The 17,619-nt window shown below is 34.7% G+C and overlaps 1 protein-coding gene across 2 annotated transcripts in view; it reads left to right on the top strand.

The window, feature by feature from the left end:
- The window catches only part of RELN (reelin), a 529,179-nt gene that overhangs the window by 345,696 nt on the left and 165,864 nt on the right, over positions 1-17,619 (top strand). For both annotated transcript variants that reach the window (XM_054494994.1, XM_063667694.1), the window contains exons 17-20: positions 4,795-4,861; positions 8,923-9,156; positions 9,831-9,992; positions 15,111-15,347. In XM_054494994.1, the coding sequence (XP_054350969.1) occupies positions 4,795-4,861; positions 8,923-9,156; positions 9,831-9,992; positions 15,111-15,347 (700 nt within the window). The remainder of the gene's footprint in view (positions 1-4,794; positions 4,862-8,922; positions 9,157-9,830; positions 9,993-15,110; positions 15,348-17,619) is intronic.

Raw genomic sequence — 17,619 nt, 5'->3', positions numbered from 1 at the left:
GCATCTTGTAGAATTCAGCTGTGAATTAGTCTCGTCCTGAGAGTTTTTATTTGTTGGGAGATTTTTTATTACTAATTCAGTGTCACTACTTGTTATTGGTCTGTTCTGAATTTCTATTTCTTCCTGCTTCAATCTTAGGAGGAGGTATGTTTCCAGGAATTTATCCATTTTTCTCTAGGTTTTCTGGTTTGTGCACATAAAGATGTTTATAGTAATCACTGATTATCTTCTGTATTTTTGTGGTATCAGTTGTGATGTCTCCTTTTTCATTTTTTATTCTGCTTATTTGAATATTCTCTCTTCTCTTCTTGGTTAGTCTAGCTAGTGATTAGTCAACTTGGTTCACCTTTTAAAAGAACAACTTTTTCATATGGTTGATCCTTTGAATTTTGTTTTTGGTGTCTATTTCATTTAGTTCTGCTCTGTTCTTCATTATTTATTTTCTTCTGATAGCTTTGGATTTGGTTCATTCTTGTTTTTCTAGTTCCCTGAGGTGCAATATTATGTCGTTAATTTGTGATCTATTTTTTATGTAGGAATTTAAGGTTATAGCCTTCTCTCTTAGCACTGCTTTTGCTATATCTTAGAAGTTTTGTTATGTTATGTCTCTATTTTCACTCATTTCAAAAATTTTTTTAATTTCTGTGTTCATTCTGTCATTAACTCAAAGATCATTCAGGAGCAGGTTGTTTAATTTTCATGTATTTGCATAGTTTAAGAGTTTCCCTTAGAATTAATTTCTAGTTTTATTCTACTGTCATTTGAGAAGGTATTTGATATGATTTTGATTTTTTAAAATTTATTGAGACTTGTGTTGTGGCCTAACATATGGCCTGTCCTGGAGAATCTTTTATGCACTCATGAGAAAAATGTATATTCTGTGGTTGTTTGGTAGAATATTCTGTAAATGTCTGTTAGGTTCATTTGTTCTAAAGTCCCATTTAAGTCCAGTGTTTCTTTGTTGAATTTCTGTCTCAGTGATCTATATGGTGCTGTCAGTGGCATGTTGAAGTCTCCTACTACTATTGTATATATTGCACCCCATCTGTTTTCTTAGGTCTAGTAGTATTTGTTCTGTGAATCTGTATGTTACAGTGTTGGGTGCATATATATTTAGGATTGCTACTATATCTTCTTGTTGAATTGATCCTTTTATCATTTTATAATGTTTGTCTTATTTTTTTCTTGTTGATTTAAAGTCTGTTTTATCTTAGATTAAGTATAGCTGCTTCTATTCATTTTTGGTTTCTGTTTGTTTGGAATATCTTTTTCCATCCCTTTATCTTTAGCCTGTAAGTGTCTTTGCCAGATAGGTGGGGTTTTTTGTAAGCAGTGTATGGTTGGATTGTGTTTTTTAATCCATTCTGCCAATCTGTATCTTTTAAATGGAACATTTAATCCATTTCTGTTCAAGAACTATATTGACATGTGAGTTTTTATTCCTGTTATAATGTTAATTGTTATCTTGTTGCTTTGCAGTCTTGTTAGTGTAATTGTTTTATAAGACCTGTGAGTTTTATACTGTCATTTGTTTTTATGATGGTGAGTATTGATCTTTAATTTCTATGTTTAGAACTCCCTTAGCATTTCTTGTAGGATTGGTCTAGTGGTAATGAATTCCCTTAGCATGTGCTTGTCTGGGAAAGACTATTTCTTCTTCATTTATGAAGCTTAATTCTAATAGAATACAAAATTTCTGGTTAACAGTTTTTTTCTTTAGAAACCTAAAAATAGGATCCCAATCTCTTCTGGCTTATAAGGTTTCTATTAAGAATTCCACTGTTAGTCTGATGGAATTTTCTTTACAGATAATTAGACATTTTTCTCATGCTAATCTTAAGATTAGTTATGAATAACTACTGTACTCCAAGACAACACAGCAAGATCTCATCTCCCCAAAGACCGTGGAAGCTGAGAGTCCAAAGAAGGAGGCTGACAAATTCAGTTTCTTAGGAAGACACCCTTAATAAGGATTTACAAACAGAAGTTGTAGTTTTGAGAAGCCATGAGACAAGATGGTAAATCCCTGCCGGATTGTTTGGTTTCTTATTTTAATTACAGGCAGATTAATAGCGTTCCTATTTTCAGAGAGCATATAAGTTGGCTGAAGGCTTATACTACAAGTAAGTAGAAAGGGAGAAAGAGAGGAGAAGGGACAAAATGTCAATAGCTAAGCAAATTTAGCATAGCCACTGATTTGAGGTCAATTCTATAAAATGGAGAAAATGTACACCCTTGTTTAATGTTGATTTTCCATGTCTTAATTAGGTCTTTGTTATTTTTTTAATAATTTAGACATTGAGAAATGACTAAATTCTTGAAACTGGAGAAAAACTTTAGACAAATAATTTGCTGATGAACCAATATGAATTATTTCCCAATATGTATCCAAAAAGCAGACCAATGGAAGGCCCACCCTCAAAGACCTTATGAGTTATATGGATATAAACATAGTGAATTTGCAAAAACATCTAAAGATGAAGGGGTTAAAATGGAGTTTTTTCATTGGTGGAACATTTTGCATAGCATTTTAAGTATTGCACCTGTTCATTAGCTCTAGGGAGTAGGCATTTGCCTCTAGATAGCAGAATACGAGTGACTTTTTCTTGCTGTCACACTTTTTAAGGAGTCTATAATGAACCTTTATTACTTTGATAATCATCAAAGTGGTTTAGAAACCAATAATGAAAAAGTATGTGAGAAAATTAAGAGTGCAATGAAGCACATGTAAGCCTATGAAAAGAATCTCTCAATTTCCTAAAGAAGGCTGTTACAACACAAGTTTAGCTCAGAAAGTGTTCACTACACATCCTCTGAGTTCCCATGCTTTGAGTGGAATCACACTTTGAGTAGAATGGGAAAGGGTAAAGATATATGGAATGCACATGGTTAGCAAGGTATGTTGAATGCAAAACCTGGTGCAGAATCTCTTTAATTCTGTTATCATTCTATGTGAGGTTTTCACAGAAACAGGACCCACTCTTTGGCTTCTTTTACAAGGGAAGAAGAGGACACATACTCTTTCCCAAGAGAAATGTGTGCTTACTTGCCAAAAAAAAAAAAAAAAAAAAAACCTGAAATCTCTCCCATTTCACTATGTAATTCCAGAATTATGTCACAGAAAAAAAATAGAGAAAAACAGATCAATATCATAATTCTATTAGGTATAGTCTTCCTTCATGGCAGAGTCAACTTCTACTAGTGTGTAAAGAAATTACTTTGGAAATCACCCTGAAAATCTTAGCAAAATGGAAAGTCCTAAAGCAAAGTATGTTTCTTGTCATTTTAAAAATTTTTTCAACTTGACTGTATTACTGATAATAGTGAAGAAAGCTGTTCTATCCTATTCACACTCTTAGGAAAAAAGAAGCCTGTTATGAGTCCTAATGGCTTCATCATTAGCAGGAAGAGATGACAATAAAATTCTTATTGCAACTTTTTTCATTGACTTGGAATGTCTTAATTTATTGTTGAATTTTTTATGATGGAGGCTTTTTGAACTATGACATGGGTGCCTATCTCTTAGAGCATATCTTCCTTCAGCCATAAAATCAAGTGTGCTGGGAAAACAATCCATATGCTTTTCCAGGCTGAAGAAGAATGGAGCCAGCCCCTTTCTTGTTCCTTGTTGCACAGTGGAGCACATCAAAGCAAAAGGACAGGAGGGTGTCAAGGAATACTTGACCTCAGTATGGTGCTGATTATAACCATATAGTGCTGGGTACCATGCTAAACGTAATATGTTTCTTTAATTATTTCCTCCAAGGAGTATTATTATCCCACTTTAAGGAATAGGAATATTGAGGCTTAGACAGGATAAATTACTTATCAGAATTTCCTGAGTGAAGCCAGGATTATCTGACACCTGAAACCAGTACCTGTAATGACTCAGCCTGCTATCTTATCTCTTCCTAAACCAGCAGTTTCCATCACCAAGAGTTTTCCATTGGCCTGAAATTCACTGAATTTGAATTACTCCATCCGTTAATTGGCAGGTATTAAGTGCTTATAGGAGCATAAGCTACAGGAAAGTTTATTTTACAATAAAATTATTTAAATACTTTGAAATGACTACAGGACAGAGAAGAAAATGATAACAGGTTATAAATTTGCTTATGCCTAAAAAATTGAATACATGAGGTTTTATTGCATCTTGAATTTCTCATTAGTTTAATACCACTTTTACACCATTTGGTATATTATTAATTTTGCTGATTAACAAAAGAATTAATAATATTTAAGTGTATTGGAGTCTGAGTATCTCAGAACTGACCATTCAACAATCAGTAACCTTTAGGCTCAACAACAGATTCTTAACTCCTCATTTCCAGGAAGGGTAGATTAATATTTAGAAATATATGTAACAGTCATCCACAGTGTTATGGATTTTCCCCTGATAGGAATGAAAATTATGGTGTGACTTCTCCATATTGTGATATATCAGATTGGTCCTTTTTAAATATTTTTTTCTACCTAATGAATATAAACTTTGTAGAATGTTCAAGGCAGAAGCACTAATACTGTCTAATAGACTCTATTAAGGAATTCAAATTATAAGCTCCTATCTTCTTTGATATGAAATGTTAAAATCTTAAAAGGATTATCTGTATAACTTGTAACCGTTTCAGCAGCTTTGTAACTAAGCAGTTACCTTATCACACAGCATTCCATATGTCACCCTGGATTCCTGCACACAACATACACACAAGGGGCCATATTTCATGAGTATTGCTTCACAAAATTGTACTGGTGTTCTATGTTTTTGTGATTATGTTCTCTTTCTCCCCCCCACAGTTTATATTGGCCCGTCATGTCTCAAATTCTGTTCTGGCAGAGGACAGTGCACTAGACATGGTTGCAAGTAAGCGTCTTAAAATAACACTTATGCTTCTCCTTTTTGATGTGTAATTTATGTATTGAAGTCACAAGTCATTTAATAACCTTTTTTAGGATTGGGGATCTTTTTAAGACAAAAAGTTGGATATTTATAATAGAATTTAAGTGTAATTCAAATGTATTTTTAATTGAAAATTAATACATTTTATATTAGGCTAAATTGTGGACAAATTTAGCATTCCTCATGTGAATTTGTGAACAAATTGGAATTCCTCACAGCTTAATGGCTGCCTTTCCTGCCTGTAGTTACATCCTTTTCCATAAACTTGTTTGGGTGTTCATGAGTCACATTGTAATTCCTAGCATGCTTTGTAAATGATTATAAAAATCAGTAATGACCCATAGATCCAATGCTAAAGGAAACTGGACTGGACCAAATTTAGCAGATTTGATAAGCAAATTCATCATCTTTAAATATAACTTAAGCATCTTGTTTACTTTTGAAAATCATTTGAGTCTTTAATAAATTATAAAGTATTTTACAAAACAACGCTGTTGAATATGAAGTCTGAAATTATACATTAATAATGTAATAGCTAATTACCACCAATGAATTATTTTATGTTTATACCAAAAAATGGATATTCACATTTATTATGTTATTCTCATATTAATATTTAATTATAAAATATTCTGGGAATTCCTGAAACCACAGGCCATTTGTTATAAAGATAAGTGTTCAACAGCTGATCATCTAGTCTACTTTTTCTTGTCTGTCCAACAAAAAGAGTAATTAATCAATTAGCTAAGTAGTTAATGAGTAGAGAACTCATAAAAGAGCTTTGAACCTGGATCATTTAGAAATTGTAGGCTGGGCACGGTGGCTCATGCCTGTAATCCCAGTACTTTGGGAGGCTGAGGCAGGTGGATCACTTGAGGTCAGGAGTTCAAGACCAGTGTGGCCAACATGGTGAGACCCGATCTCTACTAAAAATACAAAAATTAGCCGGGCATGGTGGCGTGCATCTGTAATCCCAGTTACTAGGGAGGCTGAGGCAGGAGAATCACTTGAACCCGGGAGGCAGAGGTTGCAGTGAGCCAAGATCGCGTCACTGCACTCCAGCCTGGGCGACAGAGTGAGACTCCATCTCAAAAAAAAAAAGAAAAAGAAAAAAAAGAAATTGCATGTATGAGCCAAGCACTTGTTGACATTGAGATTAGTGTGGCTTTTTAACTTTCTAACTATATTTCAGTGAATTTAATTAGCAAAGGGATCACTTTGCCCAATGGACATTTTTTATAAAGTATGTGAAGAATTGAAAAGCTTCCATCTATATTTCAAAACTGAATATGCATCCCTGTGTTTTCTAGTAAAACTACCAACTCCTATTCCAAAACACTGCTCATTAGATCTATGAAACATTGGCTGATATTTTCCTCAAGTTGTTATGTGCATCCATTATCCATAATCAGACTATCTTCTTAGTGTATTTCAAATAAAATTAACATGAGGCCGGATAGTTTTGCAAATCCTGATGTTTTCCCAAAAAGTTTTGGGAAAAAAAAATCCTAAAATGACAACTTTTATTTTCAAAAAATAGAAAGTGGTATTTCTAAAACGACCTATCTATAATTACAGTAGTTATACTTCAGACTTCATTTTATGTGTATCATATTCCTCTTAGAATTAAGTGGTTTTATTAAGGCTACCATCTATGCCACCCATGGTGGATACAAACAGAAATCTAAATGGTAGCTTTATGCTTTTGGACATTGTTCTTTTTCGACACCATACATTATTCCGAATAGTCATAGTCTTTTCCTCCTTCTGAGGTTTCACAGAATATTTTCACCATTTGGAACTTTAGTGTTTTTCCCTATTTCTAACAATGTTTTATGTAATACTCATTGGCTTTGTTCGCTTACGGCTGGGCTAAAAATTTGACTACTACCTCCTTTTCCAGCAATGTGTACCTTATTGAATTTGAGCAAAATTGCACAGAAAAGAAATGTATATGTAATACCACTTACTTCCTTTAAATAAATCATTGAATCTGGGACCCTTGCAACTTGATATTTTTCTCTCTCCTCTTTACTCCGCCTCTCCCCCGTGTTTTACTGCTATTTGCTATCAAGATTCTACCCTCTCGTGTTCCCTCTAACACTTCCTGGCCTGTGTACAATCCCAGGCCTGGTTCTCTAGGTGGACACCCTACTAACCTGATAAGCCCAACCCTGTTAGAGATGCTAATGAGGAGACAGAGCATTAGAACCCTTTCTTCACGAGTGTCATCCATGTAGCTTAACAGTGGGGTCTTTTTCCTGACATTACAGGGTGACTATACTGCTAAATTTAAGCATGTGTAGATGGATCAGTAGGAGACATATTGGGAGTCAGGAGAGCCTCGTGTCATACCCGAAATCACCAATGTGTGTGACCTTGTCGTTTTGCTGAGAAACAAAGACTTCAAAGTTTTTCGTTTTTTTAAAAAATTATTTTTAAAAAACTGCTTTATCTCTATCAGCATTATATCTCAATTGAATAACCTTTGATTAAAAGTAGACTTTTAAAACGACTAAATGGAAAGTGACTCCAATGTGAGTCATCTCTAAACGATCACCAGTTTCTCCCAGTCACTTGTCCTGAGAAGACACATTTAAGATACACAAAAATGTAATTGCCCTGAAATGCACTCTGGAATAGATAGTCTTGCTAAGTAAAATTAATTCCAATTCGTGACTGTGATAAAACACATTCACTTTCCTGACTTTAAAATGTGTTCAATTTAGCTGATTTTAAAAATTCTTTTTTGGAAACAACTTGGCTATTCAGTCTAAGTCCATTAGACAACATGTGAAAGAAGGCTCATCCAGTAAATATTGGCTTTCCTTTCATCCCCTTATTGATGCTACTTAAGATACCAAGACAACCTTCAAACTTCATGCTACAGTAGTTCTTAGCATTTTAGGCTCCAATTTATTTCGTAATCTGATAAAACCTGTGGACCTTCTCCCCAGAAAATCCAATATACATAAAACTGGGCATTTAATTTAGCATATTTTTACATTCCATGGACTCCCTGAGAGGCCAGCATAGACCTGAGTCTCAGTAGTACTGCCAAAGAAGTATCCTGAGTCATGCCATAGTATCACTTCATTGGTACACTTGCTTTGTAAAGGCTTGTTTCAGACTTCAGCAAGCTTTGAATGCTCCCACGAGAATTCCCCACTCAAAAAGATACCAATTGAGCAACATTATAAATGTAGTGAGAAGGAAATAGCACAGTAAAAACAAATAATTTGAAACTATTTCCTGATGAATAATCTCCTTGAAACATAGATGTTTCCATTGCTGATTCATCTGTGATGAGGTTTTCTCACTGATAGAAAACTTGGGGCACTCCTGTATATTCTAGTCAGCTAATACAAATACAGCACATTCTCACATAGAAGCAAGCAGGTTGTTGGGGAGTGGGGAAAGGTTTGTTTTTCTTGAAGTGCCACTAATTTGGGAGAGTCCACTGAGAGACAACACAGTTCTGCTAAGGACATCTGTCTAGGTCAAGGGTGTACACATTCCCTTTATACATTTGAAATAGTTAAAGATAGATTCATTTTCCAATAGTTTCTAAATATTTAAATTAATTCCTATCACGAACATAACATGTATTTTAACATTTGTTCTTGGAAAAAATTTATTCTGGGTATCTTATTAGAAGTGCCTTATGCTGTTTCTTTTATAAATTTAATGAGCGTTATTATGAATAAAATTATACATAAACCTTTTACAGATATTTTAAGTTGGAAATGTGTATGAACATAGATGTATTTTAGATAAACTGCTGAATTACTGTTTTAATCGTAGGCTTTTTATGGGAGGGCTGTGCAAAGACTGTATTTGTCTGGAATATTTGCAGTTGATTAGCCCTTATCAAGTCTTTAGATTCAGTAGTCTCCAAAGACTAATGAGCCTCATTTACCATTCAGTCAAATCCTAGCCTCTGGACTTCTTCCTCCCCAGAGTAGATTCGAGAATCTCCGAAACAGCCAACAGTTTAAGATTTAATTTCACCATATTTCTTTCAGGTGTGACCCTGGATTTTCTGGCCCAGCTTGTGAGATGGCATCCCAGACATTCCCAATGTTTATTTCTGAAAGCTTTGGCAGTTCCAGGCTCTCCTCTTACCATAACTTTTACTCTATCCGTGGTGCTGAAGTCAGCTTTGGTTGTGGTGTCTTGGCCAGCGGTAAGGCCCTGGTTTTCAACAAAGATGGGCGGCGTCAGCTAATTACATCCTTCCTTGACAGCTCCCAATCCAGGTGAGTGAAGGCAGGGTAGAATACATACAAAAACCAGATACTGATGTTGAATTTAGTTATATGTCAATTTTTATTTCTTACATTTTTTCTGATAGACATCTTCTCATTTCTAACTAGGGTTGGAGGGAGCTTACAGTTTATTGAGAGTTAATTTGCCCTAGTTTTTAGTAAATTAGGAGGCTCACCAATGACTTGGATATTAATGACTGACTAGGTTTTTTAAAATATGAAACGTTAGCATCAAACTATGTTCTTAAGCCAAGAGCTGGTTAATTATTTATGTAGTTTTATTTATTTGACAGCTTGCAGAGGCTGATTAGATTTACTCTACAACTTCCCTTCCCCCAGTGTCTAATAAATAATGCAGTAAAGAAGTGATTGGCATTTTAAGTGTATGTACACAAGTACATAGTATACAAATGTGCATAAACATCCAGTCAATATTTTTATGGATCTATCTGTATATAAAATATGTATGTCAACATGTACATAAATATCTACACATATTCATACATCTCACAATGAAATTACTTACATTTTATGAAAGAGGGGTGAATAGAAACTTAATTTGGGAGTAGTTCACTTCAATCTGTTTGAAATTCTTTAAAGACCAAAATGAACATTATGATTAAAAATGTTTATGCATACAGTAATTATAGACAATTTCTGTCTAGGTTTCTCCAGTTCACGCTGAGACTGGGGAGCAAATCTGTTCTGAGCACATGCAGAGCCCCTGACCAGCCTGGTGAAGGAGTTTTGTTGCATTATTCTTATGATAATGGGATAACTTGGAAACTCCTGGAGCATTATTCATATCTCAGCTATCATGAGCCCAGGTATGTTGGAAAGCATTTGGAAAAATGGTTGTAGAGTGAAATCTTCTCCTGGGGAAATCATAATTCAAATGGTATAAAATTCTAGATATTTTTCCATTGACAGATGGAGCACACAAAGATTGATGTGTCTTGCAGTGAAAAACTACCAAGCTGACCCATCCATTTGTCCCACTGACTTCTGATCATTTGAAGGAATTTATTGTCATAGTTTTAAATATGGATCTAAGGGAAATATTCTGATGCTTATAAGCATCAAGAGAAAAGTAGGCTGGGTGCAGTGGCTCATGCCTGTAATCCCAGCAGTTTGGGAGGCCGAGGCAGGTGGATCACAAGGTCAGGAGATTCAGACCATCCTGGTCAACATGGTGAAACCCTGTCTCTACTAAAAATACGGAAAAAAAAGCTGGGTGTGGTGGTGCGCACCTGTAGTCCCAGCTACTCAGGAGGCTGAGGCAGGAGAATCACTTGAACCCGGCAGGCAGAGATTGCAGTGAGCCGAGATTGCGCCATTGTACTCCAGCCTGGTGACAGAGCGAGACTGTCTCAAAAAAAAAGAGAGAAAAGTAATTAACACTATTTTCCTTATTTAACTATAATGTAAACTATTACACAGGATTATAATATGGCACTAAATTATAAATGCTGTTGATAAATACTAGTGATATATTTTAATATGTTGTAATAAAATATATGATATATATCTTATAACCAATATGTTATTAAGATTTACATGTAATATAGTTAAGTAATGAATACAAGGAAATTTTTTAGCATGTATAGTGTCTCTGGCAAAAATGGGGTGTTAGGGTTTATTTAAAGCCCTTTAGGCCATTTCTATTTTTCTTTAGTGTATAGATTTCATCATATGTAGTATCAGTTGTCAGATTTAAGTCTTACTTGAAGCTGGGCTGTCTTTCAATGTTGGCAGAATAGTAGCACCATTAGTGGTATAATTTTAGGTGTGTCTGAAAGATCCTTTCCACTCCTAAACACTTATTGAGCTACTCACTGAAATTCCTTTAAAAATATCAAGGGACAAGGAGGATGGGGAAAGCTTAAAATTAAGGTTTAAAGTTAAAATTCCATCAGAGTAGTTGATACTGTGGCTTACATTCACAGTCACATATAAATGGACTAACATTCCATTTCACTTCCTGGAAGTATATTTTAATCATGAGGCGATGAGAAAGACAGAAGGATTTGGACACGAAAGTTTGCATTGGCACCCTGGAAAAAAGACAGGGTTAAGGAAAGTAGGAGAGAGGGGACTGATGATATATTTTATATATTTTACAGTTTTGCCTAGAACTGCCCCCATATTTAAGTATTTGCAAATAGATGAGAACTTTTATTTTCATAGAAAATGAAGTAGCATGTAACAGATAATGATTAACATCTATTATAACTTATAAATGTTATACATTATAAAATTTTAAGAATGTACCAGCTGTATTGTGTATTTTCCCTGTATAGGTAAAAATCTAGTGCTAAACTCAACTTTTTTACTGAGTAGAGACACATGAATCCTAAAGAAACCTTTCATAGACTCTCCATAGTAACCATTAAAGAAAATTAAACAAAAATCAAGCTAATGATGATGAAAGCATGAAGAAAATGTCACTATCCTAAGTTAAGTTGGCCTAAAGCACAATTTTTTCTAACAAAGATGGACAGCTGCAAAATTCAGTAATCAATCTATATCATGAAATTTAATTAATCTTTGTTGATATGAAAAATAATTACACATTTAATGTGCTATTGCAAAGGCGCATTTAATCTTGCCTGCCATTTGACAGCAACATTTTTCTTCTAAGAATCAAGGTGGCTTTTCAGTATTAGATATGTGCATGGCTTGAAAGATTAAGATCAGAGTGGAGTTTTTTTAAAAGGAGAACGTGGTAATGGTAGCAAAAACGCCTTAATTTTCTATATATATATATATATATATATATATCTCTGTCCATGAGATTCTTCCTCCCACCCCCTTTCTCTTACAAATATTAATAAAAGGTGACATAGCAGAAGGGGAAGTTGATATATTCTAGATAACATATTTTATATGATAAATAATACAAACCATGTAAATTCTTCATAAGAAAGTTAAATATATCTTGATGCCTTTAGCCATTTGCTGTATTTCCTTCAGTGTAAATTGCTGCCTGTAATTGCCGTGAATTCCATATTGCTTTTTTATGCCATGGTTGTTCAAAAATGAAGTGTGATTCATAAATTAGACATGCTAGTTGGCTAACCACTATTATTCCTCAACTATTTTAAATAATTTGCTTGCCTATGGTTCATTCAGTAAATAAAAGAACTCTATCTGCTTGTTATTAATAAAAATTTAATATATCTAAGTTAGTCTTTTAATTCAAACTGACTAGAATGTCTTGTGAACTAATTAGTATTTTTATGAATTTAAAATTATGTATCACTGGTGAGACTAAAATTATCCTAGCTTTTCTTCTTAATTATAGGGCTTGTTTTTACTCTAAAATTACTATGAAGTCTAATCTTAGTTTATTTTTATGTCTTGATTATTATATTTGATCTCCTCTTTGTTCTATCATGTCATCCAATTCCATAGTGTATATCATTGTAAAACATTTTTTAAAGAATTTGATCTTTATATTTGGCCTCCTCTTTGTTTCTATATGTCACCCAATTCAACAGTACATATTACTACAAAACATTAAAAAAATAAATCTATGAGGTTAGGACCTACAAACAAAAGGAAGATTGAGGCAGAAGGTTGACTTAAGTCTCTGCGTTCTCTTCCAGGAATATTCTGACCAGACAGTTACACAGCTATTCTAACCAGCCACTATAATTTGCAAAGAGTGGTGAAATCATCAAGAACTCCCCCTACACCCAAAGATATGATGTAGAAGTTAAGAACAAGGCTCTAGAGCCAAGTTCCCCAGGTCCAAATCCTGGCATTAGCACTTATAGTCTGCTTAACCTTAAAGAGATTATTTAACCTCCTTGTGCATCTGTACTCACATCTCTATCAGGCATATACTGATAATGCGTACTATCCAGCAAAAATTTGTTGAGTCCTTATTATGTGCCAGATACCGCTCTAGGTACTAAGGCATAATAGTGAAAACCAGACAAAAAAGTTTCTGGCCCTTGCCATAAGAATAGCATTATTCTAATTTCACAGATAAAGCTGCCGAGACACGTAGAAGCCAAGTGCTTTATCTACAGTTGCAAAATCATTAACCATTAGGTGTCAGAGCGGGAACTCTGGCCCAAGAGTCTGATTACAGACCCGTAGTCTTAACACCTCTGCCATGAAAATATTGGTCACTTCAGTCACTACTATCACATTCATATACACTATTTTCCTTAAAAGTTGCTTGGGAAATTCTAGTTTCCAGTTGTTATGTTAAAAAATAATAATTTATTTTCATCAGAGAGAATATTAACTGTTTTTATAATGAATATGAAGAAAAAATATAACTTTCTAATAACATAATGCTAAACAAATTAAATTATTAAATCAATGGCTGATATCTTCATTGTTAAACCAGTTTAAATATAGTTTATTTAGTTTCTTTCTATATATTATGTAGTTTTATAAATATATGCATTTGTTTAATAAACAGATTCGAAAAATTAAAATGAAAATTAGTAAAATACTTAATTTAACAAAACCTGACTCTTCTAATAAATTTACACTGATGAAAAATTTTACGGATTTTAGAAAGTGTTTAAAATTCATAAATGTATTATAGCTATGTATTTTTAGTTTAAGAAGTGTTTTTAGGGCCAGGCGCAGTGGCCCACGCCTGTAATCCCAGCACTTTGGGAGGCCAAGGCAGGCAGATCACAAGGTCAGGAGATCGAGACCATCCTGGCTAACATGGTGAAACTAAAAATACAAAAATTAGCTGGGTGTGGTGGCATGTGCCTGTAGTTCCAGCTACACGGGAGGCTGAGGCAGGAGAATCACTTGAACCTGGGAGACAGAGGTTGCAATGAGCTGAGATTGCGCCATTGCACTCCAGCCTGGGCGACAGCGCAAGACTCCATCTCAAAAAAAAAAAAAGTGTTTTTAAAGTTTTATTTCTGTATTTGCATATGGATTTTCCTTTATTTAGAAAATATGTTTTCTTCTATTGCAACAAGTCCTACCAGTTCTGTACTGTTTGTATAATCAATGGTGATAGTCATGTTAGTCTACCCCATATATCCATGTACAAATTATCTAAAGGAAAAATAGGTAATTATTTTTCAAATAACTTTCAATATGTAAAACAGCAGATTCCCAAGAGGTGGTTTAGCATGTTTCTTCACACAATAAAAATATGAAAGCCAACCCAGTTTCTCAGTAAATTCAGCCTTAGATGTTGAAGTTTTAAAATAATTTCTTTCTAAGTTATTCAACTAGTCACCTGGCTTAGGAAGTTTTTATTTGCTCATTAGTTTAAAAAAAAAAAACAAAAAACTCAGCCCTTTCAATGTGTCTTTACTGCAAGCACCTTTCCTGGTGTTTAATTGTACTTTGACGGTGACAAATGTTCCATTTGCCATTTGCTTCACATCTCACCTGTGTATGGATGCGATCAGCATGGTACTGTGATTTATGGAGCTTTCAAGTAGGTGTCATTGCAGTGGCAATTAATATATGGTTCCTGCTGCTGTGTACAATAATTGCTCCTGGAAATTAGATATTATTCTTAATTTTCTTCCCCATTTGTCAGATACAGGTTTATTGTCATAGCTGCCATGACACAGCAGATGACCTCACACACTATGGTAAACTCATGGGAATGAGGAAGTGTCCTGGTTCCAAACAGCCAAAACTGTGATATGTGTAACAAGCTGTCCAAGATCCTTTATTAGACTATGATGAATACTGTCACTTTGACCACCATGTTTATTGAGAGCTTTTTCAAAAGCAGATGAGTGAAAGCAAAGTTACATTTTGGGGTGTGTGTGGAAGACTTTGTTGGAAACAGACAGGAAACTGGACATCTCAAAAAAAAATGTTTATAATCATGGGAGAACTATTTCTTTAATACTATACTTCAGGGGAAATCTATCCCACTATAAATATTTGTGTTTTAAGATACCAAAATAATCTGAATTTTGCCTTTTTTTTTTCTGTAGAATAATCTCCGTAGAACTACCAGATGATGCAAGGCAGTTTGGAATTCAGTTCAGATGGTGGCAACCATATCATTCTTCCCAGGGAGAAGATGTATGGGCTATTGATGAGATTATCATGACGTCTGTACTTTTCAACAGCATTAGTCTTGACTTTACCAATCTTGTGGAGGTTACTCAGTCTCTGGGATTCTACCTTGGAAATGTTCAGCCATACTGTGGCCACGACTGGACTCTTTGGTAAGGATTTCATCATTGTTATTGTTACAATTTGCACTAGGAATTAGAACATGAGGATGATCTTCCAGTCTGTTCAGCACTTAGTCATTTGTTGGCACGTATTTACTAAACAGGAACTACTTGAAAACAGAACTACTGTTTTCAAGTCGTTACAAGTATGTCTGCACAACCCTACTTGTGTGTCTACAAGTAAAATGTCTTGGGAAAGAGGACTGAAAACAAAATACTGATAGATTTAAATAAACAAAATTTTCCCATATTTATTAATCTCAAATTTTAATTTCCCACAGTTACATAATTTAAAAAAAAAAAAAAAAAAAACCTTTTCAAAAAGTGTTAGTAATTAAAGTGACAACCATATTCTCCCTCAGAGGCCCATGGGGTTCATAATGAAACATGAAGTCACTCTAGTGACTATTTTAATAAAATTTATCATGAGTAGCTCTGTTTTCATGCTCTCTTATATAAGTCCCCAGAAGTATTTTTAGCCATGATTGGTTAACTAACATCTCCTTTTTAATCCATGTTATCAAACACTATTGGACCAGTGACTCATATAGTTAATGCCAGTGGGGTTTCAAAATTGTGGGATAACCTAATTAAGGTACCCTTCATTTTTAGATTTTTCCTCTTGTGGTCATATGTGAATTTAATTATACAACAAACAGTCAATAATTTAAAGGTGATTAGTACTTCATGTATATCAGTAGGATAATACAACAGTGTTGAGTAGGGTCAGGAGCTGGCTACTTTACACAGGAAACTCCCAAGAGGCTTCTCTGAGAAAGCTACCTTTGTGTAGTTCACATGGTGGATATAACACATTCCACTGATTGGAAAGTGGGAGAACATGGAAGCTCCAACCACATGAAGATCTGGAGGAAGAGAAATGCAACTACAGGAAACTTTGCGGTGCACACAGTTCCCCCAGGCAAGAGTGACCATGGCATGTTCGAGGACCAGGAAGGAGGCCAGTTGCCCTGGAGACCAGGTAGTGAGGTAGTGAGTGTCAAGGAAACCAAGAGATGTGCAGAGGCCAGATCTTTTAGGGTCTTCTAGGCCCAGAGATCCTGGACTTAAACACAGTCCTGCATGATTCCAAAACCCACAACCTTCACCACTGTGTATACTGCCCCTCTCTAGGTTCCTTTAGGACTGAAAATACGATTGAAGAATAATTTTCTAAGAGACTTTTATTTTGTATTGAGTCATGGTCAGACCAATTTAATTCCTTCAGATGAATCTCACTGAAAGCTATTCACCACTGTTGCCTCCAGAGAGCATATCATAAATGACCCATCAGTGACCTTATAATTAGAGGTAAATTTTACACACTATCGCACAGAAAATTACCTTTGGTGGGACTTGTGCATGTATAGTCAGACCTCACACACAGCAGGCTAAAATTCTAGCATCAAAATGACAGCTAATGGAATGGAAGTACAGCTGGTCACTTTTGCTGCAAGCACTGTCAAACTGGATAGAATGAAATTTCTAAATTTCTATAAGACAAAGTAGGGAAGGTTATATTGCACATTTTCTTTCTGGTTTTTGTTGTGTTTTGTTTTGTTTTATTTTGTTTTGTTTTGGAGACAGAGTTTCGTTCTTGTCACCCAGGCTGGAGTGCAATGGCGCGATCTCAACTCACTGCAACCTCCGCCTCCCGGGCTCAAGCAACACATTTTCTATTTGATAGCCTCAGATGCTTGTTTTTACAGATGTTCTTTCTTAGTCCTGGAGACTTTAAAGAAAATAAAGGATTAAAGCAAATAAGGTGTAAAGATGTAGAACAAAATGAGATTTCTTAGAATTTTATGCTTCTGAACATTTAAATTGACCTGAATTGACAGTAATTCAAACTGATCATGTACCATAAACTATATCCTTCAAGTTTGTATAGAAGAGTTTTTTCCTAACACTTTTAATATAACAAAGAATCATATCATGAATGCAAGTCCTGTATCATGTTTATTTTCATACATAGTTAGCATCTGCTCGGATAAATGCAAAAGTTGCTGAGCATTTTAATTTAACACTTGCATTGAATGCATGATAACAGCAGTTTAATTTCTGTGCTTTGATCAAAACCCTAAGAACAATATCCCTTCACACAAGTCTGATGAATATTCTTAACCCACCACTGCTTTAATTGGTGGAGATACATTTACTTTGTGAACGTACAATCACAGTAATTATAGAAAAACCATAAGAAAACATAAATAATTGTACAATCCCCATGGGCACTTTGAGCAGCACTATAGGAGTTTTATTA

This window comes from Pongo pygmaeus, chromosome 6, assembly GCF_028885625.2.
Source record: "Pongo pygmaeus isolate AG05252 chromosome 6, NHGRI_mPonPyg2-v2.0_pri, whole genome shotgun sequence".
In the NCBI taxonomy this organism is placed as follows: domain Eukaryota; kingdom Metazoa; phylum Chordata; class Mammalia; order Primates; family Hominidae; genus Pongo; species Pongo pygmaeus.
Note: the sequence above shows the minus strand (reverse complement) of the source record. Positions and strands in the feature narration are given on the sequence as shown.